This window comes from Rhinopithecus roxellana, chromosome 5 (assembly GCF_007565055.1).
Source record: "Rhinopithecus roxellana isolate Shanxi Qingling chromosome 5, ASM756505v1, whole genome shotgun sequence".
Lineage (NCBI taxonomy): Eukaryota > Metazoa > Chordata > Mammalia > Primates > Cercopithecidae > Rhinopithecus > Rhinopithecus roxellana.
This window is the reverse complement of record NC_044553.1, coordinates 31,541,029-31,564,313: the sequence shown is the minus strand read 5'-3', so window position 1 is coordinate 31,564,313 and position 23,285 is coordinate 31,541,029. Positions and strand designations below refer to the sequence as shown.

Genomic DNA, 23,285 nt, shown 5'->3' with positions numbered 1-23,285 from the left:
GAAACCCAATAATTATATTTGGCCTTTATAAGGTTCCAAGTCAGGCTGCAAAGTTAGGTATATGGGGAGATCTAGGAACAGAAGCACTTTTTGGGGGGATGTCATCGACGTAATCAAACAAATCTGAAGGTATGAGACTGCCTCTAGGTAGTGACCTCAGACATAAGGGTCTAAGACTTGTGCAATAATAATAAGGATGTTAATAAACATGAGCATATATTTTGTTAGTTGTATTACATTTCTCCAAGCAATAAGATTAGTGGTAATAATTAAACTGTAAAATGACTAATACCTAGTCAAAATCTTTAAAAAATTTTCAATTTCAAAATGACTTTGGATTTTTGGGACAAAGTTTTGTTTCCAATTTTAATTTTTTCTTTTTTTTTTTTGAGACGGAGTCTGGCTCTGTCGCCGGGGCTGGAGTGCAGTGGCCGGATCTCAGCTCATTGCAAGCTCCGCCTCCCGGGTTTTACGCCATTCTCCTGCCTCAGCCTCCCGAGTAGCTGGGACTACAGGCGCCCGCCACCTCGCCTGGCTAGTTTTTTGTATTTCTTAGTTGAGACGGGGTTTCACCGTGTTAGCCAGGATGGTCTCGATCTCCTGACCTCGTGATCCACCCGTCTCGGCCTCCCAAAGTGCTGAGATTACAGGCTTGAGCCACTGCGCCCGGCCCACCAATTTTAATTTTTTCTTAACTTCCAGGAAGAAAAACCTATGCATACAATCTGCTCATTTAAGACAAAATATGAAATACTATATTTTTTATCAACTACTCATGAAGATGTATAAGAAAAGAAATTTTCTTCACCTGTAAGGGGTGGGATATCACGATTAACTGTTTCTTCTGCTTCTTCTAAACCATTGTTTATTGATGGTCTCACTTGAACTGCTTGATTTGAGTAAGCTGCTCCATTAGTTGATGTAGTAGTACTGGTAGTGATCTCATCCACCTGTTCCATATCAAGTTGTTTTACTATTTCTTCAGCTTCCACAGCCTGTCCTGGAGAGTCTGATCCTGATGTTCCTGAAATCATGATTCAGTGTACTACCATCATTTAAAAATGCAACTATTTAGAAAAACTAAATGCAACATCAATGTACAATATATTTACTTAGACTGATCATTCCTGCAGGAACAAAGCCGAGGATTTTGCTTTTTAGAGAATCTTTGCTAGCTATTTCAAACAATGAAGAACAAAGACTTACAGGCTAGAGTAACATTTGTGAGCAAAATTTTTGCATCCTAGTCATCTGTGCAATTGTAATTTTTCAACCAGAGGTATCAAAAAATTAGCTAACTGTTCCCCTAATCATGAAAACCTTTTAATTAAAAGATACAAGAATAATTCCTCAGCCAAACCTCCATCTCAATAACAAAGACTCACTACTCAATAACAAATACAGGTGTGGTGACTCACGCCTGTAATCCCAGCACTTTGGGAGGCTGAGGCAAGCAGAATGCTTGAGCTCAGGAGTTCGAAACCAGCCTGGGCAACATGGCTGTCTCTACAAAGAATATAAAAACTAGCTGGGTGTGGTGGTGCACATCTGTGATCCCAGTTACTCAGGAGGCTGAAGTGGGAGAATCGCTTGGGCCCAGCAGGAGGTCAAGGCTGCAGTGAACTGTGATCGTACTACTGCACTCCAGCCTGGGTGACAGGGCGAGACCCTGTCTCAATTAAAAAAGAAAAAAATAATAATTCCAAGTCTTTCCATTTCCTTCTGGAATCTTCCAAATGTCACTTTAAACAAAAATAACAAAAAAAATTAACCTCCAATATTCTCAACTTCCTTACAGAACATTCCTTCTCCCTTGTTGCTTTAAGTTTAACCTCTTTCCTAAAAGGTTTTCCTGATACCCTTCCCCTCAATGTTCTTTATTCTCCCATACCCAATATATGAATTGAATCAGAATTCATTTATCTCCATTGCTACTATCCAATCATTGGTTTTCCACTAATGTGCAAAAAATGTCTGCTCTTTTGAGACTGATGTCACATGGCTATACAATTCTTCACTTATCCTCACTGCTGGCACTTACCATCTACTGCCAGAATCCTCTCAATCACAAAGAAGTTTAATACATAGCTAGTAGTTTACTGCTCTATTTAACACAGTATTTTTTCTAGTTGTTATTATAGATGATATCAATGACTCATGCAATGACTAATCCTCAAAGTTCTTTTCCTCTTCAGCTCCAACTATCTTCACTCATACTGTTCTATATCAGTTACTACCATGGCTATAACCTGGACATTAACACTGAGAAACTTCACCTCTGAAGCCTAAAATTCTAATACTGTGTTAACCACTTACCACAACCTCCTAACCCTCAAGTTATATATCTCATACTCCCATTATATGTGATCTTCGAACTTGATAAAGGCCAGTCTGTTTAATTCCAAACACATCCCTCAAACACTTCTCAGCCCTCCTCATCTAGTTAGATTTCGTGGTGTATCACTTAAACCCACTGTCAAACTGGCAGCCTCAATATCCTTGATCCCTCATTCCTCCACTGTCATCCATCAAGAAATCCCTTTTGAATCAATGTAACCAACAGACTTCTCAGACCCTAGTCCCAAGCTATGGAATGAAAAATACAATTACAAAGACTGGTCATAATCCAAATAAAACAGAGACACAGAGACAGGGAGTGGTGGTGGGGGAGGGAGGGGGCAGAGAGAGAAGGGGGGAAAGGGGGAAAGAGAGGGGTGGGGGAGAGAGGTGGGGAGAGAGGGAAGAGGGGTAGGGTGGGGGGAGAGAGAGAGAAAGAAAATATCACTGTAAAACTTCACTATTCTTCCCAAGTCCCTTCCACTAGAACTGTCTCATTAATGACACCATATCTTCCTTCCAAGAAAAAACTTTATCAAACTTCAACTCCTTCCCCAGACATCTATTTCTGTACAGACCTTCAGAGGTGTACACACCTTCAGAGATTCTTTACTTTAGCATGAGGGGAAAATATTACTACTGGTTTGGTTTTTTTTTAATTTATTTTTTTGAGACGGAGTTTCACTCTTGTTGCCCAGGCTGGAGTGCAATGGTGCGATCTCAGCTCACTGCAACCTCGGCCTCCCGGGTTCAAGCAATTCTCCTGCCTCAGCCTCTCCAGTAGCTGGGATTATAGCTGGGTAAGTGCCACCATGCCCAGTTAAATTTTTTGTATTTTTAGTAGAGACAGGGTTTCTCCATGTTGGTCAGGCTGGTCTCGAACTCCTGACCTCAGTGATCTGCCTGCCTCGGCCTCCCAAAGTGCTTGGATTACAGGTGTTGAGAGACCGCGCCCGGCCTGAATATTTTTATTTAACTATTTCATGGCATTTCAAACTCAGCATGGCCCAAATTCAATCATCTATCTCCCAGGAACTTTATTTTCCTTGAATCTTCTACTCTTGTGTCATCTTCATCTCTATTCTCTTTCACTTCCAATCTGCACCAAAAATGTGTCCATTTTCTATTCTCTGATCCTTCCTGTCTTCTCTAACACAAGTAAGGTCTCATCAAGTCTCACATGAACAACTACAAGTCTACTAATTTTTCTACCTGCCTATGGCCTCTTCAGAATCTAGCGTACACACTATTGCCCAAGTGATCTTTATAAAACATAGATCTGATCATATTATTCACCAATTTAAAACCTTTCAGGCTGCTCTGCCTGTGGAGTAGCCATTCTTTATTCCTTTTCTTTCTTTTTTTTGAGACAGAGTCTCGCTCTGTCCCCCAGGCTGGGGTGCAGTGGCCGGATCTCAGCTCACTGCAAGCTCCGCCTCCCAGGTTTACGCCATTCTCCTGCCTCAGCTTCCTGAGTAGCTGGGACTACAGGCGCCCGCCACCTCGCCCGGCTAGTTTTTTGTATTTTTTAGTAGAGATGGGGTTTTGCCGTGTTAGCCAGGATGGTCTCAACCTCCTGACCTCGTAATCCGCTCTTCTCGGCCTCCCAAAGTGCAGGGATTACAGGCTTGAGCCACCGCGCCCGGCCATTCTTTCTTTTTTTTTTTTGAGACAGAGTTTTGCTCTGTCACCCAGGCTGGAGTGCACTGGCACAATGTCGGCTCACTGCAACCTCTGCCTCCCGGGTTCAAGGGATTCTCCTGCCTAGAGCAGCTGGTATGACAGGCGCATGCCACCACACCCAGCTAAGTTTTGTATTTTTCTTTAGTAGAGACGGGTTTCACCATGTTGATCAGGCTGGTCTTGAACTCCTGACCTCATGATCCGTCTGCCTTGGCCTCCCAAAGTGCTGGGATTACAGGTGTGAGCCACCGTGCCCGGCCTATTCCTTTACTTTCTTAATAAACTTGCTTTCACTTTGGGGGAAAAAACCCAACAACTTTCAATTATCCCACACTTGAATAAAGTTCATCATCTTACATGTTAGCCCTGTAATACGACTTCCTCATAGCTCTCTTAATGTATCCATTCTCAAATCCAATGCTCCGTTAATTACAAACTACAAACAGCTCTCAAATACACTGTGCTGTTTTCTGCTGCAAGGCCTCTACTCATGCTGCTCCTTCTACCTGGAATGCCTTTTGCCACTTTTCCAGATTCAGCTTTTCTTTCAAGCCTTTTGTGAGCCACTACCCTCACAACCCAGAAGACAAGGCCAATCCAGTCTTTTACTTTTTTAAGAGACAGGGTCCCACTCAGCTGTCCAAGCTTGAGTGCAGTGGTGCAATCATAGCTCACTGTAGCCTCCAACTCCTGGGTTCAAACTGCTGGGTTGAAGTATTCCTCCCACCTCAGTCTCTGGAGTAGTTAGGACTACAGGCGTGCATTACCATGCCTGAATAATTTTTACATTTTTTAAATAGAGACATGGTCTCACTATGTTGCCCAGGCTAGTCTCAAACTCCTGCCCTTGAGCAATTCTCCTGTCTCAGCCTCCCGAAGAGTTCAGATCATAGGCATCAGCCACCACACCCAGCTCCCAAGGAGCTGTATACTATTAATGAGGTGGAAAACAAACATGAGATGTTGACAAAATACGCTAATAAAATCAAAAAGATCTTTTTAAAAACTGTGTATTTTTTTGCTGGGCATGATGGCTCTCATCTGTAACCCCAGTACTTTGGGAGTCTGAGGTGGGCAGATCACTTGAAGGTCAGGAGTTTGAGACCAGCCTGGTCAACATGGTGAAACCCCGTCTCTACCAAAAATACAAAAAAAAAATTTGCCGGGCATGGTGGCGGACACCTACAGTCCCAGCTACTTGTAAGGCTGAGGCAGAAGTATCGCTTGAACCTGGGAGGCAGAAGTTGCAGTGAGCGGAGATCACGTGGGCAACAAAGCGAGACTTCTTCTCAAAAAAACTATGTATTTTTTAAAAACACCCAAATCACAGTTAACAATTTATACTTACCATTTTTATTTGCTGGTGAAAAAAAGTTGAAGACAGGTGAAAATATGGTCCCCAACAAAGTAGTCCTTGGAGGACTGCCAGAGGAAGGATTATCTTCTAATTTTCCATTTTGTTTTACATGTTGATTTGTCATTTCATAACTACCAGCTTCTAAAAAAGAAATTAGAGTCATGATCTAGAAAACACTGATTTTCAGAAATGTGTTATAAATCATTCATTACAGAAATAACTCTTTTTCCCTCAAAATACTTCACAAAAGCTAATTAATGTTAATGTTCAGGAGAGCTTATTAAAGAAACACTGAGGTAAATTACTTGTAAGTCAAATGCTCTTTATGTATCAATGTGTTTATAATGCTAACATTTACTGAGTTTTTTCAAACTAGATTTACACCTATAGACTGAAAGGCTTCAAATCAACACAGTGTAACATAAAATGAAGAAAATTCTTTGTAAGCAAGCAAACTAGCTCCCACCATCTAAAACACAAATAATTTTATGTTTGTTTACATTCCGGGATAGTTCTAATTCATAAAACCTTCCCTCACATCTGTTTCTATCTAATGAATGACAGCTAAATGAATAGAGGCAACATAACTCTACTGAAGCAGAAGGCTATATATAGCAGTGTTAAAAATTACTTATGGATACTGAGGCACCATCTCAGAGTGGCTAGGGAGAATAATTTTAAGTTTCCTGTAAATAAAAATGTTCCACAGACCTTTTAAAAATATAAAAGTAAAATCAGCAACTGTTCTAATTAATCATCCTCTGACTTTCCACAACTTTTGACGTCTACAACATTTATTTCCTTCTTTGCTTTGGTTCTTCTAACTTGTTTCTTTCTCTATTTTGTCCCCCTTGTCTTGTCTCAGTCTTTTTCTCCCTCCTGGTTTGTTTTTTTCTAACAATAAAGATATATTATTGCACTGGGCAGAGACAAGGGGAGAAATTGCAGCTGTGTTTAAGATAGCATTAGTTAAAATAGTACTCCATACTCTAAAGCAGGGGTCCCTAACCCCATACCTGCTGGTACCAGCCCGCAGCCTATTAGGAGGAGGTGCACAAGCATTAACGTCTGAGCTCTGCCTCTACTACCTTATCTGCAGACACGCTGCTGCATTAGATCCTTTTAGGAACATGAACCCTATTGTGAACTGTACATGCAAGGGATCTAGGTTGTGCGATCCTTATGAGAATCTAATGTCTGATGATCTGAGATGAAACAGTTTATCCTGAAACCATTCTCTTCACTGTCAGTGGAAAAACTGTCTTCCACAACACTGGTCCTTGGTGCCAAGAGGTTGGGGACTGCTGCTCTGAAGTGTTATTCTGTATAGCTGTCTCTGCTTTTCCTTAATGTTCTTCTCCTTCTTTTTGACTTTGAGGAGTTTCTCTGCTATACAACAAGGTATTGACAGAGTTTATCAACAGTGGCACTATTGTCATTTCAGTCTGATAATTCTTTGTTTTGAAGAGCTGTCCTGTGTATTGTAGGATGTTTAACATCTCTGACATCCACCTGCTAGACACTAGTAGCCACTCCTCCACATGTTGTGACAACCAAAAAGGTCTCTAGATATTGACAAATGTCCCCTGGAGGAAAAAAATCACCCCTAGTTGAGACCTACTGGACTAAGTGATGCAAGTCCCCTCTGAGCTTTTAAGTAGAATAATCTAGGAAGAAATTTGGTACGTATTTCAATTAAATTAAGTCACAATTATTATTGCTTTAAGAAATGAGTTTATTAGATGTTCAAAATATTGATCCACGTACATTTTTATGCTAAATAGCACCAAGGTATATACTCTACCTTTACTTACTTTAATTCAAAGTAAGATTCAAATTAGCACATTTTAATTTCACTTCATGTTACTAATAATACAAAGATTATAAAGTTAAGGCAGAAATTACTCAAAGTAGTTTTGTTTTGAGACAGAGTCTCACTCTGTCACCCAGGCTGGAGTGCAGTGGCACAATCTCGGCTTACTGCAACCTCCGCCTCCCAGGTTCCAGCGATTCTCAACCTTCAGCCACCTGAGTAGCTGAGATTACAGGCATGTGCCACCACGCCTGGCTAATTTTCTGTGTGTGATTTTAATAGAGACGGGGTTTCGTCATGTTGGCCAAGCTGGTCTCAAATTACTGGCCTCAAATGATCCGCCGACCTCGGCCTCCCAAAATGTGAGGATTACAGGCATGAGCCACTGCACTCGGCCTCAAAGTATATTTTTAAAAATAGGTAAGAAATGTGTCAGGTGAGATCTCTGCTTACACCTAAATAAAACAGTATCTAAATATTAACAAACCTCCATTTACTTGACTTTTCCGTCTTACTCGAGATATCTGTTTGTTAGGTTTTTCTCCTGCTCTTGGTGTTGACGTGATCAAATTGTTATCTATATCACGTTCAATTCTACTCCGTTTTGAAGGATTTTCTCTCTCTTCCTTAAGATATAAGAGAAAAAAAACACACTAAGCACAGTCATTCTGCCTTATAGGTTACAATATTAAAATGAAAAAATATGGTATAATATACTTTCCTCTGCTTTTCATATCCAGGAAAAACAAAATGCAATTATAGGTAATACCAAATAGTAGTAGAAAACACAGAAAAATTTTCACAGGGCTGTAAGAGTATGAATGCAATTACACTATACAAATATAATTATAGCATCCCCACAATTCAGATCTCTTCCCCAAGGTCCATTAAGTTTTCCATGCTATCAAAATATTGAAGTATTCAATGTGCTCTGAATCTTCAAATGCTTTCCCTCATTTTTAGAACTGTCCTAAAGAATAGAGATCATTTCTTTAAGCGACTCAGGGTAGGAGAGACAGCCCCACTGAATGTGCTGGCAAGTCACATATTGCCCAAAAATAGGGGGTGGGGATAAAGGTGGGGCCTGGCACTGCCACACCTCCACTGCCTACCTCAATTATTTAATTGCCAGAATAAATAGCACAGAGTCTACCCCTTAACAAAGCTATTTGCTGCCTTATATGGGGCAAGTCCACATGACCAGTTTATACTATTCTTGCAGTATTAATGGACTAAAATAGTACACTTTCAGCCATTAGGATGATTTACGTTTCTCTGTTTATATATATAGTTCTCTAATTTGTAAATTGTTTGTTTTTTTTTTCTTTTTTGAGACAGAGTTTTTCCTCTGTTGCCCAGGCTAGAGTGTAGTGGCATGATCTTGGCTCACTGCAACCTCAACCTCCTGAGTTCAGGTGATTCTCCTGCCTCAGCCTCCCAAGTAGCTGGGATTACAGGCGCCTGCCACCATGCCTGGCTAATTTTTGTATTTTTAGTACAGACGAGGTTTCACCACGTTGGCCAGGCTGGTCTTGAACTCTTAACCTCAGGTGATCCACCCGCCTAGGCCTCCCTAAGTGTTAGGATTACAGGCGTGAACTACCGTGCCAGGCCTCATTTGTAAATTTTTTCTAGAGTCATAGTCATATACATGAGTGATTTTTTTTTTCTTTTTTTTTTTTTTGAGTCTGACTCTGTCGCCCAGGCTGGAGTGCAGTGGCACGATCTCGCCTCACTGCAACCTCCATCTCCCTCCCGGGTTCAAGCCATTCTTCTGCCTCAGCCTCCCGAGTAGCTGGGATTACAGGTGCGCACCACCACACCCAGCTAATTTTTGTATTTTTAGTAGAGACAGGGCTTCACCATATTGGTCAGGCTGGCCTCGAACTCCTGACCTTGTGATTTGCCTGCCTCGGCCTCCCAAAGTGCTGGGATTACAGGTATGAGTCACAGCACCTGGCCACATGAGTGACTTTCTAATATTACTATAATACTGCCCTACATAATTCCTTGCTGTTTTAATATGACTACCTGAAATCTTTTGGTAAGGATTAGATCTTCAAATGTATATATTATATATAACTGGTAAATATAATCAACATTCTTATCTCTATTTTTTTGTATTTAATGTTTTTACCCTACAGCAACTAATAAAATACACTAACATACATTTTCTAAAAGTTGGACATTATTGTATTATTTCTGAAACAAAACCTCGCATTGTAAATGGTGAAAATTACAATAGCATACAATACTGCCTCAGTGATCCACAATAAAATCCTTCAAATTCTGACCATGTACTGTTCTCCTATATTTTAAAATGAGGATCGGGAAGCCTCCTATCACAAACATGGAATCTTCATTATCAAAAAATACAGGAGCTCTCTTTATAAAGTCTTCCAAGAACAGAAATAATACAGCAAAGTTTCAACTACATTAAGTCCTAGCCTCCCCCTGAAATTTCCTAGTACAGCTGCTATAAAATACCTACATACATTCCCAAAAACCTTGCATTCTGCAACAATAAAAGAAACAAAGCTTATGGAAAAAATGGGTCCAGAAGGGGAGAGAGGTATGTTGGGGCATATTAGCTCATGCCCCTGGAACTTTGTAACCATAACACTAACAAAATAATGATTGGAGCTGGGCTTGGTGACACACGCCTGTAATCTCAGCTACTTGGGAGACTTAGGTGGGAGTCCAGGAGTTCAAGGCTGCAGGGAGCTATGATTGCACCACTGCACGCCAGCCTGGCCAACAGGGAGAGACCCTGTCTCTAAAATAACGATTGGGACCACGAGAGAAAACTTGGACATCCCTACCCAAGTAAGGCAGCTAAGAGGGCTGGAATGCTACCTCAGGGGATAATAAAGGGTACCAGAAACAATGAAGTAGAAACCGGGGCTTATGGGAGAAGTGAAGCTTAAGCTAGCAGGGCTGCTGTTAAGTTGGGCACAAAAGGAAATACAAACCGCCACATGAGAAGAGTCCCTGCTAGACCAGGGTGTACCTCTCTGGAGAGGGAATGTCTGCTGCAGATTATCACTTTTAATTAAAAATAAAAATAGGCCGGGCGCTACGGTTGAAGCCTGTAATCCCAGTACTTTGGGAGGCCGAGGTGGGCGGATCACCTGAGGTTGGGAGTTAGAGACCAACCTGACCAACACAGAGAAATCCTGTCTCTACTAAAAATACAAAATGAGCCAGGCATGGTGGCTCATGCCTGTAATCCCAGTCACTCGGGAGGCTGAGGCAGGAGAATCACTTGAACCCGGGAGGTGGAGGTTGTGGTGAGCCGAGATAACGCTACTGCACTTCAGTCTGGGCAACAAGAGCGAAACTCCATCTCAAAAAATAAAAATAAAAATACAGGTGAAAGGACTTGTGCCTGTGTAGCAGCTGAACTGGAGGCTTTTTACTTTCCTGATGAAGAGAATATCAAGTTCAACTCTAATTATTCAGTTTGTTGTCTGGTTTAGAGGAAAATCATCTACAAACCAATACCCCCACACCATGTTATTGATACTACACCCCTATTTACCAATAGTGAGTAAGCTAAATAATATTGTAGGGGCACCACATATTGTTGCAGAACAGACTATAATGCGGTCACTTGAGAACACATTCAAATACTTCAGGTTACATGTCTAAAATGGAAGAGGAAGCTATTAAGGTCAAGACTAAAATTCTGCAGTCACTGACAGTAAAATCCTACTCTTCAGAATAATTCGTTGAAATGCCTGATGATACAATCCTTTTCCCCCCAGTAGAGACAGGGTCTTGCTATGTTGTCCAGACTGGTCTTGAACTCCCAGCGCCAAGCAATCCTCCTGCCTCAGCCTTCCAAAGTGCTGGGATTACAGGCATGAGCCATGGTGCCCAGCGTTGATGATCCAATTCTGAAAGACAATTTGTCACCCAATCCTAGTTTTTTGTGAACATTCAACTGTAAAATTTGGGTATACTTTGAACATGGTAGGATTTTTTAGAAGAAGAGGAACTAGGAAAGACAGTTTCTACAATACTATATAAGCTGTTTCACTAAATACAATAATCCTACAATGTCTTCTCTAAAATCTGCATTTTTCTTCTTCTTTTTCAAGGAGGCAGGGTCTCTCTCTGTCGCCCATGCTGAAGTGTAGTAGCACAATCATGGCTCACTACAGCCTCAAACCCCTAGGCTCAAGCATTCTTCCTGCCTCAGCCTCCGAAGCAGCTAGGAATAGAGACACATAGCAACATGGCCTGTTAATGTTTTTATTTTTTGTAGAGACAGGGTCTCGCTATGTTAACCAGGCTGGTCTCAAACTCCTAGCCTCAAGCTATCCTTCCACCTCAGTGCAAAATTTGTATTTTTCAAAGTTGTCTCTAAGATAGGTAATTAAGGGGAAAATCGTGGGAAGGTGGTGTTCTTAAATATATGAATCTCCATGTAAATACAGAGAACTGAAGAGGCAAGAAAAACCCATAAGCAACATTTACAACAAAACCAGAAGACAAGATATCCCCCATAAACTCAAAAATGCAAGCAGATGAGGACAAACCAACAAGCACAATAACTAAACGTCCACATATACCAGTGCAAAGAAAACAGAAGTAAGCAACAAGTGAGGCGGCACACCTGAGAACAGAAGCCCTAGATACCTAACACATAGGTAGTCACTGGAAACCACAATGGGCCAATTTGAGAATAGCAAATTAAACAAGGGGGAGGGGAGTTGGGGAGCTGCTGTCCAATCCAATAGCATAGGGGGTCCATGGCTAGAGTTGAAATGACAGGAACAGTCTGCTCCTATGAACTCTTGAAACTGACCAACTATGGCCCTCTTCTAGAACAAGTTTCCATACTCAGGGGGAAGTATTGGGAGTGGAATCAAATGTGAGTAGGGCAGGCACAGAAGAGAGAAAGAGAAATCCCAAATAAACACGTGGTAGAAATACAAGACAAAACTCAAAAAGCATCACTAATATTTAAAAAACTACATAAAAACAAAATTTGTTCAAAAAGATACCCTGAACTACACAACTTTCTGAAAATTCAGAAAAACTAATTTCACGTAAAAATGAGCAAGAAAGTGTAGATATCAAATCCCACACAAAACTATTATAATGAAACACACGGAGCAGAATAATACCTCTATAAAGAACACATGTCAGAAAAACATGCAGAGGGAAAAGATAAAAATGATAATCTTCTATTTCAAAATCAGATAAAATACATAAAGAAAACATGAGGCCGGTGTGGAGGCTCATGCCTGTAATTCTAGCACTTTGGGAGGTTGAGGCAGGAGGATCACTTGAGGACAGGAGTTTGAGATCAGCTTGGGCAACATAGCAAGATCCCATTTCTACACAAAAATTTAAAAATCAACCAATCATGGTGGCATGTGTCTGTAGTCCCAGCAACTCAAGAGGCTGAGGCAAGAGGATCACTTGAGCACAGGAGTTTGAGACTGCAGTGAGCCATGATCGTGCCACTGCACTCCAACCTGGGCAACAGAGCAAGATCCTGTCTCAAAAAAAAAAAAGGAAAGAAAATATGAGACATATAGCAGAGGAAGAAAAACTCAGAAACTAAGAGACAGAATAAAAAAATTCAAAACTTTTTATAAATCATTTCAGAAATAAAGACTACACTACAAGAGGCCCGAGAGAGTAAACAAAGATTATACCTTTAAAAGACAGAGGGTAAAATTTTGTTTTTTTGAGAGCCAGGGTCTCATTAAGTTGCCCAAAATGGTCTCAAATTCCCAGGATCAAGCAATCCTCCCACCTCAGCCTCCTGAGTAGCCAGGACTATAGCTGTTGGCCCCTACACAAGGCAAGGGAGAAAACTGCTTTTTTTTTTTTTTTAAGAAATGAAGACAGACATAAAAAGAAATGAAGAAAATGTAAAAGCCAGGAGTAGCATGTCAATTCAAGACACGTTTTATTATTTTTTATTTTTTTTTGAGACAGAGTCTCACTGTGCCACCTAGGCTAGAGTGCAGTCAATGGCTCGGCCTCCTGGGTTCAAGCAATTCTCCTGCCTCAGCCTCCCAAGTAGCTGAGATTACAGATGCCTGCCACCACACCCAGCTAATTTTTGTATTATTAGTAGAGACGGAGTTTTGCCGTGTTGGTCATGCTAGTCTTGAACTCCTGACCTGAAGTGATCTGCCTGCCTTGGCCTCCCAAAGTTCTGGGACTACAGGCCTGAGCCACCACGCCCAGCTCAATCTAAGACATATTCTAAATTTAACAACTTAAAAAAAGAAGAAAAATTATATTATAAAACATTTGACAGAAATGTTTTTCATGTTGAAAGAAAATAGAATAACATTTAATGTAACCAAGAAAAAATGTGAGTTAAGGATTTTATATCCAGCAAAACTGATTTTCAAGCAGATAGGGCACTGTTATCAACATGCAAAAGCTCAGAATATGGTTCCCATGAGTCTTTGTCTTCTCAGACAGAGTCTTGCTCTTCTCGCCCAGGCTGAAGTGCAGTGGCACAATCTCAGCTCACTGCAACTTCCACCTCCCAGGTTCAAGAGATTTTCCTGCCTCAGCCTCCAGAGTAGCTGGGATTACAGGGGCCTGCCACCACGCCAGGGAAATTTTTGTATTCTTTTTTTCAGTAGAGACGGGGTTTCACCATATTGGCCAGGCTGGTCTCGAACTCCTGACCTCAGGTGATCTGCCAGCCTCAGGCTCCCAAAAGTGCTGGGATTACAGGCATCAGCCACCGCACTCAGCCCCATCCATCTTTTCCAAGGAATTCACTACAAAAATGAGCTTCAGACAATGAAGCTAAGACTAAGCATAAACATTAAGCACATCAAACGGATGGAGAACCTGTAGAACTAAGACAAATTTGAACAAAGGATAGCATGTAATGAGTATGTGCTCAAAAAATGTACATATAAAACTAAGAAAATTGGTGAGAGATACATACTAAATGAAGTTCTGCAGGCATCCGATAAACAGTACCAGATAAAATCCTAAATGCATTAAGGAGTGAACACTATAATGGAAAATATGTGAATACATAGAAAAGGTCTTTATGTTAAGTACTTTTTTTTTCTTAGACTAAGTTTTGCTCTTGTTGCCCAGCAACAAGAGTTGGAGTGCAATGGCACAATCTCAGCTCACTGCAACCTCCACCTCCCAGGTTCAAGCCATTCTCCTGCCTCAGCCTCCCAAGTAGCTGGGCTTACAGGCAAGTGCCATCATGCCCAGCTAATTTTTTGTATTTTTTGTATTTTTTTGTAATTTTTTTTTTTAATGTTGTAATTTTTTGTATTTTTAGTACAGACAGGGTTTCTCCATGTTGGTCAGGCTGGTCTCGAACTCCCGACCTCAGGTGATGTGCCCGTTGTGGCCTCTCAAAGTGGTGGGATTACAGGCATGAGCCACTGTGCCTGGCAAATACTTTTTTTTTTTTTTTTTTTTTTTTTTTAAAGACAGGGTCTTGCCCTGTCACCAAGGCTGGAGTGCAATGGCTCAATCTTAGCTAACTGCAGCCCCAACCTCCCAGGCTCAATTCATTCTTCCACCTTAGCCTCCCAAGTAACTGGGACTACAGGCACACACCACCAAGTCCAGCTAATTAAAAACAATCTTTTTTTTTTTTTTTTTTTTTAAGATGGAGTCTCGCTCTGTCATCCAGACTGGAGTACAGTGGTGGAATCTCAGCTCACTGCCAGCTACGCCTCCTGGGTTCATGCCATTCTCCTGCCTCAGCCTCCTGAGTAGCTAGGACTACAGGCGCCCACCACCACGCCCGGCTAATGTTTTGTATTTTTAGTAGAGACGGGGTTTCACCATGTTAGCCAGGATGGTCTTGATATCCTGACCTCGTGATCCGCCCGCCTTGGCCTCCCAAAGTGCTGTGATTACAGGCGTGAGCCACCATGCCCAGCAAAAAACAAAATTTTTTTGTAGAGTCGGGGTTTTGCTATGTTGCTCAGGCTGGTCTGGAACTCCTGAGATCAAGTGATCCACCCACCTTGGCCTCCCAAAGTGCTGGGATCACAGGTATGAGCCACCTGTGCCTGGCCCCCTTTCCCCCGCTTTTTATTAAAGACAGGTTCTTGCTCTGTCACTCAGGCTACAATGTAGTGGCACAATCTCACCTCACTGCAGCCTTTGTCTCCTGGGATCAAGTGATCCTCCCACCTCAGCCTCTGAAGTAGCTGGGACTACACGTGTGTAGCACCACGCTCAACTAATTTGTTTTTTCAAATTTTTTGAAAAGACGAGGTCTCACTGTTGCCCAGGTTGGTCTCGAAAGCCTGGGCTCAAGCGATCCTTTCACCACAGCCTTCCAATCCCAGGATTAAAGGCGTAAGCCACAGTGCCCAACCTTGTGTGGGGCACTTCTACTGTGCTCTTACTAATTATCTAGTTACACCTGCTATAATCTCTGTAACTTCATTATGATTTAGTAAATTATTATTTTGCAATTTCAAAATTTTTCTATATAAAGTAATGCATCACATAACAACTGGAATATGTTTTGAGAAAAGAATCTTTAGCGATTCCATCACTGTACAATCATACTGTGTACTTACACAAACCAAGATGATATTGTCTACCACACACCTATTGCTCCTAGGCAACCCACCTGCTCAGCATGCTACTGTACTGAATACTGTAGGGAATTATAACAAAATGTTAAGTACTCATGTACCTAAACACAGAAAAAGTACAGTAAAAATACGGTATTATAACCTTATGAGAACATAAGGTGGTCCATGCTGACCTAAACATCATTATGTGGCACATGACTGTATATATACACATATGTGAAAACACAGGAAGAGTATTCTTCTGGTTTTGCTTTGCAATAATATATTTATTTAAAATACATTTATTTCTAAATTTTAAGTTTTACATAAAAGTTATTTCAGAATTTAGTAATATTTTAAAATAAAATTTGTGGCCGGGCACGGTGGCTCACGCCTGTAATCCCAACACTTTGGAAGGCCAAGGTGGGTGGATCACAAGGTCAGGAGATCAAGACCATCCTGGCTAACACGGTGAAACCCCATCTCTACTAAAAAATACCAAAAATTAGCTGGGCATGGTGGCAGGTGCCTGCAGTCCCAGCTACTCTAGGGAGGCTGAGACAGGAGAATGGCGTGAACCCAGGAGGCACAGCTGGCAGTGAGCCGAGATCACGCCACTGTACTCCAGCCTGGGCGACAGAGCAAAGACTCCGTCTCAAAAAATAATAATAATAAAAAAAGTAATTTTTTAATACTTAATAATGAATCATTAGATAAAAACAGGGAGGTCAGAAGAGCTGTGATTTCAATCCATTGCTGCACTGCTGAAAAATAAGAAACTGACATATCAGGATTTTCTGACTCACAAAGCAGTAAATCTATTCCAGAGACTCTAGATGCAACTGTAAATAAGAAATGAAAGCATGATAAAGATATCTTCCTTTTGGCCTCATAAGGTTGTCTTATTACATCTTACGTAATAAAACATACTTAAATAGATGAGACATATTTAAATGGTGACAATTTAGTATACTGTCATTTGAGAATCATTCAGAGTTTTTTAAAAAGGAATTTAGTATTTTAAATATATACATAATGAGTTCTTTAAAAGCAAAAACTGGTTACAGTTTTTCAAACTAAAAATGAAAAAGCCTCTGAAGAATCTTAAAGAGTAAGTTATCATACTGCATTGCTTGAAAAGGGGTAAACAATATCAGAGAGAGAAATCTTTGCATAGTAGATAGTGCTGAAAGTCTGCTAGATAAAAAGTCAATAAAAGAAACATGCCCTCCCACTTTCCAATGCTAAGTGAAATCCACTGAATGAATTATTTATCTGCAAACATAAAAAAGTAAGTATTATCTAGTATGTACAGAATTGTACTTCTGTGCCTTATTAATGGACCGGATTTGGTATTTTGCCTGCATGTATTTATTTGATACCAGCACCAACTAATTATCAAAGATTTTTGTTACTGTGAATGCATGGTAACAAACACAAGTGGTGAATCTATTGACTGATTGACTGATTGTCTTTCAGTCCATTCTGGAACAACTTGTGTTAGCATTTGTGCTAGCTATGCAAGAGCAAAGGTGTATACAGTAACTGGCACCTTAAGACAAATCAAGGCACTGAAACCCAATAGTCATTGTATTCTTTTTTTTTTTTTTTGAGATGGAGTCATCCAGGCTGGAGTGCAATGGCACGATCTTGGCTCACAGCAACCTCCACCTCCCGGGTTCAAGCAATTCTCCTGCCTCAGCCTCCCAAGTAGCTGGGATGACAGGCATGTGCCACCATGCCTTGTTAATTTTTATATTTTTAGTAGAGGTGGAGTTTCACTATGTTGGCCAGGCTGGTCTCGACCTCTTGACCTCAGGTGATCTGCCTGCCTCAGCCTCCCAAAGTGCTGGAATTACAGGCGTGAGCCACCAACCACGGCCCACTGTATTCTTTATTGCCACGCTTAGCAAGTTGGGAGAGCCAGTTCCTCTTAAGAAAGTTCTCTCTTCTTTTTTAAAACAAAGACAGAGTCTCACTCTGTCACCCAGGCTGGAGGGCAGTGGTGTGATCTCGGCTTACTGCAACCTCCGCCTCCCAGGTTCAAGCGATCACACACCTCAGCCTCCTGAGTAGCAGGGACTACAGATGTGTGCCACCATGCCCAGTTAATTTTTTGTATTTTAGTAGAGATAGGGTTTCACCATGTTGCCCAAGCTGGTCTTGAACTTCTGAGCTCAGGCAATCCATCCTCTGCCCTCCTCGGCCTCCCAAAGTGCTAGGATTACAGGCGTGAGCCACCGCACCCAGCCTCAAGAAAGTTCTTGCTGAAGCCGTAAAACTGTTAAATTTAGGTCTTTATACATGGCTCACTCCTGCACTTTGGGAGGGCGAGGCAGGTAGCCTGCCTGAGCCCAGAAGTTGGAGACCAGCCTGCGCAACATGATGAAACCCCATCTCTTATAAAATACAAAAATTAGCCAGGTGTGGTGATGCAAACCTGTAGTCCCAGATAGCTGAGGCGTGAGGATCACCTAAGCCTGGGAAATGGAAGTTAAAATAATGCAAGTTAAAAACAGTAAGATACTCTACCCCTGCAGAAAGACTAAAGTTAAAAAGACTGACAATATCAAATACTGGTAAGAATGTAAGCAAGGGAAACTGTTTGAAACTGCTAAATGGAATGTTAGATGGTGAAACAGCTGGGCAGTTTCTCAAAAGTTAAAAAGTGTCTTCAACAAATGGTGTTTGGACTTAATGAAAATGAACATGCAAAATAATGAAGATGACTCCTCACCTCACACCATCTATAAAGATTAACTCAAATGTATCAAAGAGCTAAAAGTATAAAACTCATGTAAGAAAATCTAGGGATAAATCTTTGTCACCTTGATTTTGCCAATAGTTTCTCGGATATAACACCAAAGGCACAAGCAACAAAATAAAAAATAAAGTGGACTTCATCAAAATTTAAAAGTTCTGTGTTTCAGAAGGGGTCCACAGAATAGAAGAAAACATCTGCTTATCTCTGAAAAGGGACTTGTATCTAGATTATATCAAGAACTCTTGGCTGGGTGTGGTGGCTCACACCTGTAATCCCAGCACTGTGGGAGGTCAAGGAGGGCCGATCTCTTAAGCCCAGGAGTTTGATACCAGCCTGGGCAACATGGTGAAATCCTGTCTCTACCAAAAATACAAAAATTAGGTCTGGCGAGGTGACTCAAACCTGTAATCCCAGCACTTTGGAAGGCCAAGGCAGGCAGATCACCTGAGGTCAGGAATTTGAGACCAGCCTGGGCAACACGGTGAAACCCCGCCTCAATTAAAAATACAAAAAAGGAGCCGGGCGTGGTGGCGGCGCCTGTGGTCCCAGCTACTTGGGAGGCTGAGGCAGGAGAATGGCGGGAACCCGGGAGGCGGAGCTTGCTGTGAGCCAAGATGGCGCTGCTCACTCCAGCCTGGGCCACACAGCCGGACTCTTGTCTCAAAAATAAAAATAAAATAAAATAAAATAAAATAAAATAAAATAAAATAAAATAAAATAAAATAAATAGTTGGACGTGGTAGCACGTGCCTGTAATCCCAGGTACTCAGGGGGCTGAGGCAGGGGAATCGCTTGAACACAGGAGGTAGAAGTTGCAGTGAACAGAGATTGCGCCACTGCACTCCAGCCTGGGTGACAAAGTGAGACTTTGTCTCCAAAAGGGGGCGGGGGAATTAGATGGGCGTAGTGGAATATGCCTGTAGTCTCAGCTACTCAGGAGGGTGAGGTGGAAGTATCACTAGAGCCCAGGAAGCAGAGGTTGCAATGAACTGAGATCATGCAAAAACAAACAAACCAAAAAAAAAAAAAAAAAAAAAAAAAACCTCTTACAACTCAATAATAAAAATAATAAAATTAAAATACCAGACATTTCTCTAAAGAAGATATGTAAATGGCCAAGATGCACATTAAAAAGATGCTCAATACCATCAGTCATTAGGGAAATGCAAATCGAAACCACGACATACTGCTTCACACTCACCAGGATGGCTATAATAAAAAAGACAAAAAATTTCAAGTGTTGATTGTCCTCAAGACAACTGGAATCCTCATATTTTGCTAGTGGGACTGTAAAATGGTGCAACCACTTTGGAAAACAGTCTGGCAGTTCCTTAAAAAGCTAAACACAAAGTTATCGTATAATCCAGCAATTCAAGCTCCTACCCAAGACAATCGAAAACAGATGTCCATACAAAAATGTATACATGAATGTTCACAGCATTCTTCATATAGCCAAAATATTAAAATAACCCAAATGTTCATTAATTGATAAATGGATAATCAAAATGTGGTATAGCCATACAACAGAATATTACTTGGCAATAAAAAGGAAATATTGATATAATACATGCCACAACATGCATGTACTTTTTCTTTTCTTTTTTTTTTTTTTTTTTGAGACGGAGTCTCGCTCTGTCGCCCACGCTGGAGTGCAATGGCCGGATCTCAGCTCACCGCAAGCTCCGCCTCCCAGGTTTACGCCATTCTCCTGCCTCAGCCTCCTGAGTAGCTGGGACTACAGGCGCCGCCACCTCGCCCGGCTAGTTTTTTTTTTTGTATTTTTAGTAGAGACGGGGTTTCACCGTGTTATCCAGGATGGTCTCGATCTCCTGACCCCGTGATCCGCCCGTCTCCGCCTCCCAAAGTGCTGGGATTACAGGCTTGAGCCACCGTGCCCGGCTTTTTAAAAAATTTTTATTCAATGTCCCAGAACACAGCCCCAGGAGATCCTGAGAACAAACACACCATGGATGCACTTTGAAAACATGCTAAGTGAAAGAAGCCAGACATAATAGACTATGGTTTCATTTACATGAAATGTCCAAAATACAGCGAAATCCATAGAGACAGGAAGCAGATTAGTGACTGCTTAGGGTTAGAGAGGAACGGGGAATTTAGGAACTAGAGGTCTCTTTTGAGGGTGATGAAAATATTCTAAAGTTGAGGCAATGGTTGCACAATTCTGTGCATGTACTAAAAGCTACTGAATTTATACTTTAAATGAATGAATGAATTATACTACTATACAACATAATGCTGTGCCTATACTTTACTATATTATATATTTAAAGTTTTCTAAGACAGTAGATCATAATAATAAAGGGGCAGGGTAAACTCTGGTAGGTGACAGATACGTTTATGGCCTTGATGATGCTGATGGTTTCACAGGAATATACTTATCCCCAAACTCATAGAGCTGTATACATTAAGTGAGTACAGCTTTTTATATCAAAAAACAATAAGTAAATAAAAGCTTCTACATTTCAAAAAAAGGGTTAATTTCTAGGTATGTAAATTATATCTCAATAAAGCTGCTACAAAGAAGTTAAGCATACATCTTATGATCCAGCAATATCTATCTTATTTATCCAAATATCTGTAACTTTATATATAATAGCCAAAAAACAGAAACAACTTAAATAGACAAATTGTGGTAGACTCACACACAGGAATACTACTCCAGGAGGGGAGGGGAAGGAATAAACTACAGATACATGTGGTAATGCAGAAGAAACCAAAAACTGTATGTTGTGCGTGTGAAGGAAGCAAGATACACTGATTATAATCCTATGAAACTCTATAATGACAGAAAGATCAGTGGTTGTCTCAGCTGATGTTGGATATAAAATAAGGATACTTTTTGGTCATGTGCATAACTCTGTCAGAATTCAAGAAAACATACATTTTGAACAGGTGTATTTTATTGGGTTTAAGGTAGTTTATTGAGAAGTCAATATAGGAGGATAAATAAAATTCTAAAAAATAGATAGTTCACCCAAATGACAGGAAAAGAAAAGAGAAACAAAAGATGGGACAAATCCAGAATACATAGTAAGAGAGAAGACTTTAAACTCAAACATATTAATAATTACATTAAATATAAAGAGACAAAATATGCCAATGTAGGCCGGGCACAGTGGCTCATGCCTATAATCCCAGCACTTTAGGAGGCCAAGGCAGGTGGATCATCTGTGGTCAGGAGTTCAAGACCAGTCTGGCCAACATGGTAAAACACTGTCTCTACTAAAAACATAAAAATTAGCTGGGTGTGGTGGCAGGCGCCTGTAATCCCAGCTACTCGGGAGGCTGAGGCAGAATTGCTCGAATCCAGGAGGCGGAGGTTGCAGTGAGCCAAGATTGCGCAACTGCACTCCAGTGAGGGCTACAGAGCGAGACTCTGCCTTAAAAAAAAAAAAAAAAAAAAAAAAAAGCCAATGTAAATATATACGTACACAGGTTTTATAAAGGCTGGAAAAAGATATATCATGCAAATACTAAGTAAGAAAACTGTTTGGCTCTATCAATATTAAAATAAACTTCAAGGCCAGGCACAGTGGCTCACACCTGTAATCCCAGCACTTTGGGAGGCAGAGGCGGGCGGATCACAAGGTCAGGAGATCGAGACCATCCTGGCTAACATGGTGAAACCCTGTCTCTAATTAAAAAAAAAAAAAAAAAAAAATACAAAAAATTAGCCGGGCATGGTGGCGGGCGCCTGTAGTCCCAGCTACTCGTAAGGCTGAGGCAGGAGAATGGCATGAACCCGGGAGGCGGAGCTTGCAGTGAGCCGAGATCGCGCCACTGCACCTCCAGCCTGGGCGGCAAGTGAGACTCTGTCTCAAAAAAAATAAAAAATAAAAAATAAAATAAAATAAACTTCGAGACTAATATTACTAGAGAGAATGAGATATATCACAATGTTAACAAGTCATACAATTATAAATACATGAAGCTTCAACATACATGAAGCAAATACCGACAGATAAGTGAAGTAGACAAATGCATAAAAATAGGTGATTTTAACATCCTTCTCTTAATAACCAATAAAACAAGCACATTAAATAAATAAGACAACTATGCAGTTGCCATTCTTTTGTTTCTTTACTTCCTTAATAAACTTGCTTTCACTTTAAAAGATATAGAAAATTAGAATATTATCAACCAATTGGATCTAATTGATATTTATAGAATACTGCACTGAACAACTCCAAAATACACATATATTCCCAAATACATATAGAACATTCAACAACATAGACTACATGCTAGTAAGTACCAAAAATTACCAAAGAAATCAAATTATACAGAGTATATTAATATTCTTGAATCAAAATGAAGAATCCATGGGTCAAAACAAATCACAAGAAAAATAAAATAATAAAAAATAATGTATCAAAATGTATGGCATACAGAGAAAGGAGTACTTTAAAATTCATACCTTTAAATATCTGTATTAGAAAAAAAGAAAAGTGTAAAATTAATGTTCTAACCAAGGAACTAGCAAGCTACAGCCACAGGCAAAATTCAGCACACTAATTGTTTCACATGGACAAGAAAGTAAAAACCTTTTTTTTGTACTTATAAATAGTTGGAGGAAAATATATATAAAAAAAAATTTCATGGCACACGAAAACTATATGAAATTCAAATACAGTAGTTCTCCCTTAATGCTCATGTGATACCTTTCAAAACCCTCCAGTGGTTGCCTGAAACCACAGATAGTACCAAACACTATATATACTGTGTTTTCCTCCATATATACACACCTATGATAAACCC

General features: G+C 40.6%; 1 protein-coding gene across 4 annotated transcripts in view; it reads right to left on the bottom strand.

Moving 5' to 3' along the window:
* CTDSPL2 (CTD small phosphatase like 2) overlaps positions 1 to 23,285 on the bottom strand; it is a 112,115-nt gene that overhangs the window by 38,453 nt on the left and 50,377 nt on the right. For 3 of the 4 annotated variants that reach the window (XM_010385232.2, XM_030931049.1, XM_030931051.1), the window contains 3 exons: positions 7,678 to 7,816; positions 5,369 to 5,518; positions 809 to 1,024 (listed from right to left, as the gene is read on the bottom strand). In XM_010385232.2, coding sequence (XP_010383534.1) covers positions 809 to 1,024; positions 5,369 to 5,518; positions 7,678 to 7,816 — 505 coding nt within the window. The remainder of the gene's footprint in view (positions 1 to 808; positions 1,025 to 5,368; positions 5,519 to 7,677; positions 7,817 to 23,285) is intronic. The other variant, XM_030931052.1, reaches the window with a different exon arrangement.